The sequence below is a fragment of the Salmo trutta genome, unplaced genomic scaffold (assembly GCF_901001165.1).
Source record: "Salmo trutta unplaced genomic scaffold, fSalTru1.1, whole genome shotgun sequence".
Taxonomy (NCBI): Eukaryota; Metazoa; Chordata; class Actinopteri; order Salmoniformes; family Salmonidae; genus Salmo; species Salmo trutta.
The window spans coordinates 482,455-490,898 of NW_021822222.1; the positions used below are offsets into that span (position 1 = coordinate 482,455).

General features: G+C 56.3%; 1 protein-coding gene across 2 annotated transcripts in view; it reads right to left on the reverse strand.

Moving 5' to 3' along the window:
- The window catches only part of tpp2 (tripeptidyl peptidase 2), a 57,306-nt gene that overhangs the window by 32,926 nt on the left and 15,936 nt on the right, over window positions 1-8,444 (reverse strand). For both annotated transcript variants that reach the window (XM_029743188.1, XM_029743187.1), the window contains exons 10-13: window positions 8,364-8,444; window positions 5,475-5,590; window positions 4,253-4,424; window positions 3,957-4,114 (exon numbers count right to left, since the gene is read on the reverse strand). The exon at window positions 8,364-8,444 is cut by the window's right edge and continues 168 nt beyond it. In XM_029743188.1, coding sequence (XP_029599048.1) covers window positions 3,957-4,114; window positions 4,253-4,424; window positions 5,475-5,590; window positions 8,364-8,444 — 527 coding nt within the window. The remainder of the gene's footprint in view (window positions 1-3,956; window positions 4,115-4,252; window positions 4,425-5,474; window positions 5,591-8,363) is intronic.

Below are 8,444 nucleotides of genomic sequence, written 5' to 3' on the forward strand. Positions count from 1 at the left end.
TCCGTACCTCAGTATAATGCAGTCTCTCTCTCTCCTCTCCGTACCTCAGTATAATGCAGTCCCTCTCTCTCTCTCTCCGTACCTCAGTATAATGCAGTCCCTCTTTCTCTCTCCCTCTCCGTACCTCAGTATAATGCAGTCCCTCTCTCCCTCCTCTCCGTACCTCAGTATAATGTAGTCCCTCTCTCTCTCCTCTCCGTACCTCAGCATAATGCAGTCCCTCTCTCTCTCTCTCTCTCTCCTCTCCGTACCTCAGTATAATGCAGTCCCTCCCTCTCTCTCTCCTCTCCGTACCTCAGTATAATGCAGTCCCTCTCTCTCTCCGTACCTCAGTATAATGCAGTCTCTCTCTCTCCTCTCCGTACCTCAGTATAATGCAGTCCCTCTCTCTCTCTCTCCGTACCTCAGTATAATGCAGTCCCTCTTTCTCTCTCCCTCTCCGTACCTCAGTACAATGCAGTCCCTCTCATCCTCCTCTCCGTACCTCAGTATAATGCAGTCCCTCTCTCTCCTCTCCGTACCTCAGTATAATGCAGTCCCTCTCTCCTCTCCGTACCTCAGTATAATGCAGTCCCTCTCTCTCCCTCCGTACCTCAGTATAATGCAGTCCCTCTCCTCTCCGTACCTCAGTATAATGCAGTCCCCCTCTCTCTCTCCCTCCTCTCCGTACCTCAGTATAATGTAGTCCCTCTCTCTCTCTCCTCACCTCAGCATAATGCAGTCCCCCTCTCTCTCTCCCTCCTCTCCGTACCTCAGCATAATGCAGTCCCCCTCTCTCTCTCCCTCCTCTCCGTACCTCAGTATAATGCAGTCCCTCTCTCTCTCCCTCCTCTCCGTACCTCAGTATAATGCAGTCCCTCTCTCTCCTCTCCGTACCTCAGTATAATGCAGTCCCTCTCTCTCTCCTCTCCGTACCTCAGTATAATGCAGTCCCTCTCTCTCTCCTCTCCGTACCTCAGTATAATGCAGTCCCTCTCTCTCCTCTCCGTACCTCAGTATAATGCAGTCCCTCCCTCTCTCCTCTCCGTACCTCAGTATAATGCAGTCCCTCTCTCTCCTCTCCGTACCTCAGTATAATGCAGTCTCTCTCTCTCCTCTCCGTACCTCAGTATAATGCAGTCCCTCTCTCTCTCTCTCTCCTCTCCGTACCTCAGTATAATGCAGTCCCTCTCTCTCCTCTCCGTACCTCAGTATAATGCAGTCCCTCTCTCTCTCTCTCCTCTCCGTACCTCAGTATAATGCAGTCCCTCTCCTCTCCCTACCTCAGTATAATGCAGTCCCTCTCTCTCCTCTCCGTACCTCAGTATAATGCAGTCCCTCTCTCTCCTCTCCGTACCTCAGTATAATGCAGTCCCTCCCTCTTTCCTCTCCGTACCTCAGTATAATGCAGTCCCTCCCTCTCTCCTCTCTCCGTACCTCAGTATAATGCAGTCCCTCCCTCTCTCTCTCTCCGTACCTCAGTATAATGCAGTCCCTCTCTCTCCCTCTCTCCTCTCCGTACCTCAGTATAATGCAGTCCCTCCCTCTCTCCTCTCCGTACCTCAGTATAATGCAGTCCCTCTCTCTCCTCTCCGTACCTCAGTATAATGCAGTCTCTCTCTCTCCTCTCCGTACCTCAGTATAATGCAGTCCCTCTCTCTCTCTCTCCGTACCTCAGTATAGTGCAGTCCCTCTCTCTCTCTCCTCTCCATACCTCAGTATAATGCAGTCCCTCTCTCTCCCTCTCTCCTCTCCGTACCTCAGTATAATGCAGTCCCTCCCTCTCTCCTCTCCGTACCTCAGTATAATGCAGTCTCTCTCCCTCCTCTCCGTACCTCAGTATAATGCAGTCCCTCTCTCTCTCTCCTCTCCGTACCTCAGTATAATGCAGTCCCTCTCTCCTCTCCTCTCCGTACCTCAGTATAATGCAGTCCCTCTCTCCTCTCCGTACCTCAGTATAATGCAGTCCCTCTCTCTCCTCTCCGTACCTCAGTATAATGCAGTCCCTCTCCCTCCTCTCCGTACCTCAGTATAATGCAGTCCCTCTCTCTCTCCTCTCCGTACCTCAGTATAATGCAGTCCCTCTCTCTCTCTCCTCTCCGTACCTCAGTTTAATGCAGTCTCTCTCTCTCCTCTCCGTACTCAGTATAATGCAGTCCCTCTCTCTCTCTCTCTCCCTCTCCGTACCTCAGTATAATGCAGTCCCTCTCTCTCTCTCTCCCTCTCCGTACCTCAGTATAATGCAGTCTCTCTCTCTCCTCTCCGTACCTCAGTATAATGCAGTCCCTCTCTCCTCTCCGTACCTCAGTATAATGCAGTCCCTCTCTCCTCTCCGTACCTCAGTATAATGCAGTCCCTCTCTCTCTCTCCTCTCCGTACCTCAGTATAATGCAGTCCCTCTCCCTCTCCGTACCTCAGTATAATGCAGTCCCTCTCTCTCCTCTCCGTACCTCAGTATAATGCAGTCCCTCCCTCTTTCCTCTCCGTACCTCAGTATAATGCAGTCCCTCCCTCTCTCCTCTCTCCGTACCTCAGTATAATGCAGTCCCTCCCTCTCTCTCTCTCCGTACCTCAGTATAATGCAGTCCCTCTCTCTCCCTCTCTCCTCTCCGTACCTCAGTATAATGCAGTCCCTCCCTCTCTCCTCTCCGTACCTCAGTATAATGCAGTCCCTCTCTCTCCTCTCCGTACCTCAGTATAATGCAGTCTCTCTCTCTCCTCTCCGTACCTCAGTATAATGCAGTCCCTCTCTCTCTCTCTCCGTACCTCAGTATAGTGCAGTCCCTCTCTCTCTCTCCTCTCCATACCTCAGTATAATGCAGTCCCTCTCTCTCCCTCTCTCCTCTCCGTACCTCAGTATAATGCAGTCCCTCCCTCTCTCCTCTCCGTACCTCAGTATAATGCAGTCCCTCTCCCTCCTCTCCGTACCTCAGTATAATGCAGTCCCTCTCTCTCTCTCCTCTCCGTACCTCAGTATAATGCAGTCCCTCTCTCCTCTCCTCTCCGTACCTCAGTATAATGCAGTCCCTCTCTCCTCTCCGTACCTCAGTATAATGCAGTCCCTCTCTCTCCTCTCCGTACCTCAGTATAATGCAGTCCCTCTCCCTCCTCTCCGTACCTCAGTATAATGCAGTCCCTCTCTCTCTCCTCTCCGTACCTCAGTATAATGCAGTCCCTCTCTCTCTCTCCTCTCCGTACCTCAGTTTAATGCAGTCTCTCTCTCTCCTCTCCGTACCTCAGTATAATGCAGTCCCTCTCTCTCTCTCTCTCCCTCTCCGTACCTCAGTATAATGCAGTCCCTCTCTCTCTCTCTCCCTCTCCGTACCTCAGTATAATGCAGTCTCTCTCTCTCCTCTCCGTACCTCAGTATAATGCAGTCCCTCTCTCCTCTCCGTACCTCAGTATAATGCAGTCCCTCTCTCCTCTCCGTACCTCAGTATAATGCAGTCCCTCTCTCTCTCTCCTCTCCGTACCTCAGTATAATGCAGTCCCTCTCCGTACCTCAGTATAATGCAGTCCTTCTCTCCTCTCCGTACCTCAGTATAATGCAGTCCCTCCCTCTCTCCTCTCCTCAGTATAATGCAGTCCCTCTCTCTCTCCTCTCCGTACCTCAGTATAATGCAGTCCCTCCCTCTCTCTCTCCTCTCCGTACCTCAGTATAATGCAGTCCCTCTCCTCTCCGTACCTCAGTATAATGCAGTCCCTCTCTCTCCTCTCCGTACCTCAGTATAATGCAGTCCCTCTCTCTCCTCTCCATACCTCAGTATAATGCAGTCCCTCTCTCTCCTCTCCGTACCTCAGTATAATGCAGTCCCTCTCTCTCTCTCTCTCTCTCTCCGTACCTCAGTACCTCAGTATAATGCAGTCCCTCTCTCTCTCTCTCTCTCTCCGTACCTCAGTATAATGCAGTCCCTCTCTCTCTCTCTCTCTCTCCGTACCTCAGTATAATGCAGTCCCTCTCTCTCTCCTCCCCGTACCTCAGTATAATGCAGTCCCTCTCGGAGCCCCAGGGGATCGACTCTGACGTTGACGTGACGACACTGGTTCATCAGCTCCAGGTGGGAGGGGCACTGCACCCAGGGGGCGGAGCATGTCAGGGCCAGGTGCAGTTGCAGAGAAATACGTTCCGTGTTCTCTGTCAAACAGGAAGTAGAATGGACCAATCATTAGAGGAAACTAAAGAAGACAGACCAATCACCAATCATGCAGTGTGTGTGTGTGTGTGTGTGTGTGTGTGTGTGTGTGTGTGTGTGTGTGTGTGTGTGTGTAATACCGGTATTTTCGGGGAAAACGGGTTCGATGCCGACCCCGTGGTCAGAGGGGGTCAGGACCTGGGTGGGGTCTCGGAGGTAGATGCCCCGCTGCGTTCCCACGGTAACAGTGAAGCCCAGGTTAGAGGTGGGGAGAGAGGCATGCTGGGTCAGGTAGTCTACAGCTCGGTCCACCTGTAAAAAACGCAGCGAAACCAGTTCAATTCCACTATACAGTAGACACCAGTTCTCCACTATACAGTAGACACCAGTTCTCCACTATACAGTAGACACCAGTTCCCCACTATACAGTAGACACCAGTTCTCCACTATACAGTAGACACCAGTTCCCCACTATACAGTAGACACCAGTTCTCCACTATACAGCAGACACCAGTTCCCCACTATACAGTAGACACCAGTTCTCCACTATACAGTAGACACCAGTTCTCCACTATACAGTAGACACCAGTTCCCCACTATACAGTAGACACCAGTTCCCCACTATACAGTAGACACCAGTTCCCCACTATACAGTAGACACCAGTTCCCCACTATACAGTAGACCCCAGTTCCCCACTATACAGTAGACCCCAATTCCCCACTATACAGTAGACACCAGTTCGCCACTATACAGTAGACACCAGTTCGCCACTATACAGTAGACACCAGTTCGCCACTATACAGTAGACACCAGTTCTCCAATATACAGTCGACACCAGTTCTCCACTATACAGTAGACACCAGTTCCCCACTATACAGTAGACACCAGTTCCCCACTATACAGTAGACACCAGTTCTCCACTATACAGTAGACACCAGTTCTCCACTATACAGTAGACACCAGTTCTCCACTATACAGCAGACCCCAGTTCCCCACTATACAGTAGACACCAGTTCCCCACTATACAGTAGACACCAGTTCTCCACTATACAGTAGACACCAGTTCTCCACTATACAGCAGACACCAGTTCCCCACTATACAGTAGACCCCAGTTCTCCACTATACAGCAGACCCCAGTTCCCCACTATACAGTAGACCCCAATTCCCCACTATACAGTAGACACCAGTTCTCCACTATACAGTAGACACCAGTTCTCCACTATACAGTAGACACCCGTTCTCCACTATACAGTAGACACCAGTTCTCCACTATACAGTAGACACCAGTTCTCCACTATAGACACTAGTTCTACTGAACATATAGAACTTCCTGTCCAACTCAGAAGAGGAGGAGTCTTGCCTGTATGATTCCGTATCCCTGTGCGAAGACCTCGATGGCGTCGACCTTCAGAGCGGTGTTCTCCAGAGCTCTCCTCACCGCAGGCACCGACGGACGGATACCGTTCTGCTTCAGACCTGCAGCACACACACACACACACACACACACACACACACACATTAAAACACACACCCATTAACACACACACACACACACACCCATTAACACACACACACACACACACACACACACACACATTAAAACACACCTCCATTAACACACACACACACACACACCCCTCCCACCCACCTGACAGCACCAGGGAGATCCCTCCATCCCCTCCCACCTGACAGCACCAGGGAGATCCCTCCACCCCTCCCACCCACCTGACAGCACCAGGGAGATCCCTCCACCCCTCCCACCCACCTGACAGCACCAGGGAGATCCCTCCACCCCTCCCACCCACCTGACAGCACCAGGGAGATCCCTCCACCCCTCCCCTCCACCCACCTGACAGCACCAGGGAGATCCCTCCATCCCTCCCCTCCACCCACCTGACAGCACCAGGGAGATCCCTCCACCCCCCCCCACCCACCTGACAGCACCAGGGAGATCCCTCCACCCCTCCCACCCACCTGACAGCACCAGGGAGATCCCTCCACCCCTCCCCTCCACCCACCTGACAGCACCAGGGAGATCCCTCCATCCCTCCCCTCCACCCACCTGACAGCACCAGGGAGATCCCTCCACCCCCTCCCACCCACCTGACAGCACCAGGGAGATCCCTCCACCCCTCCCACCCACCTGACAGCACCAGGGAGATCCCTCCACCCCACCACCCACCTGACAGCACCAGGGAGATCCCTCCACCCCTCCCACCCACCTGACAGCACCAGGGAGATCCCTCCACCCCTCCCCTCCACCCACCTGACAGCACCAGGGAGATCCCTCCATCCCTCCCCTCCACCCACCTGACAGCACCAGGGAGATCCCTCCACCCCTCCCCTCCACCCACCTGACAGCACCAGGGAGATCCCTCCATCCCTCCCCTCCACCCACCTGACAGCACCAGGGAGATCCCTCCACCCCCTCCCACCCACCTGACAGCACCAGGGAGATCCCTCCACCCCTCCCACCCACCTGACAGCACCAGGGAGATCCCTCCACCCCCTCCACCCACCTGACAGCACCAGGGAGATCCCTCCACCCCTCCACCCACCTGACAGCACCAGGGAGATCCCTCCACCCCTCCACCCACCTGACAGCACCAGGGCGATCCCTCCACCCCTCCACCCACCTGACAGCACCAGGGCGATCCCTCCACCCCCTCCACCCACCTGACAGCACCAGGGAGATCCCTCCACCCCTCCACCCACCTGACAGCACCAGGGCGATCCCTCCACCCCTCCACCCACCTGACAGCACCAGGGAGATCCCTCCACCCCCTCCCACCCACCTGACAGCACCAGGGAGATCCCTCCACCCCTCCCACCCACCTGACAGCACCAGGGAGATCCCTCCACCCCCTCCCACCCACCTGACAGCACCAGGGAGATCCCTCCACCCCTCCCACCCACCTGACAGCACCAGGGAGATCCCTCCACCCCACCACCCACCTGACAGCACCAGGGAGATCCCTCCACCCCTCCCACCCACCTGACAGCACCAGGGAGATCCCTCCACCCCTCCCCTCCACCCACCTGACAGCACCAGGGAGATCCCTCCATCCCTCCCCTCCACCCACCTGACAGCACCAGGGAGATCCCTCCACCCCTCCCCTCCACCCACCTGACAGCACCAGGGAGATCCCTCCATCCCTCCCCTCCACCCACCTGACAGCACCAGGGAGATCCCTCCACCCCCCCCCACCCACCTGACAGCACCAGGGAGATCCCTCCACCCCTCCCACCCACCTGACAGCACCAGGGAGATCCCTCCACCCCCTCCACCCACCTGACAGCACCAGGGAGATCCCTCCACCCCTCCACCCACCTGACAGCACCAGGGAGATCCCTCCACCCCTCCACCCACCTGACAGCACCAGGGCGATCCCTCCACCCCTCCACCCACCTGACAGCACCAGGGCGATCCCTCCACCCCCTCCACCCACCTGACAGCACCAGGGAGATCCCTCCACCCCTCCACCCACCTGACAGCACCAGGGCGATCCCTCCACCCCTCCACCCACCTGACAGCACCAGGGCGATCCCTCCACCCCTCCACCCACCTGACAGCACCAGGGAGATCCCTCCACCCCTCCACCCACCTGACAGCACCAGGGAGATCCCTCCACCCCACCACCCACCTGACAGCACCAGGGAGATCCCTCCATCCCTCCCCTCCACCCACCTGACAGCACCAGGGAGATCCCTCCACCCCTCCCCTCCACCCACCTGACAGCACCAGGGAGATCCCTCCATCCCTCCCCTCCACCCACCTGACAGCACCAGGGAGATCCCTCCACCCCCTCCCACCCACCTGACAGCACCAGGGAGATCCCTCCACCCCTCCCACCCACCTGACAGCACCAGGGAGATCCCTCCACCCCCTCCACCCACCTGACAGCACCAGGGAGATCCCTCCACCCCTCCACCCACCTGACAGCACCAGGGAGATCCCTCCACCCCTCCACCCACCTGACAGCACCAGGGCGATCCCTCCACCCCTCCACCCACCTGACAGCACCAGGGCGATCCCTCCACCCCCTCCACCCACCTGACAGCACCAGGGAGATCCCTCCACCCCTCCACCCACCTGACAGCACCAGGGCGATCCCTCCACCCCTCCACCCACCTGACAGCACCAGGGAGATCCCTCCACCCCTCCACCCACCTGACAGCACCAGGGAGATCCCTCCACCCCACCACCCACCTGACAGCACCAGGGAGATCCCTCCACCCCTCCACCCACCTGACAGCACCAGGGCGATCCCTCCACAGGCGTTAGGGGACGACATGGAGGTGCCGTTCATCAGCTGCGTTCCCCTGAGAG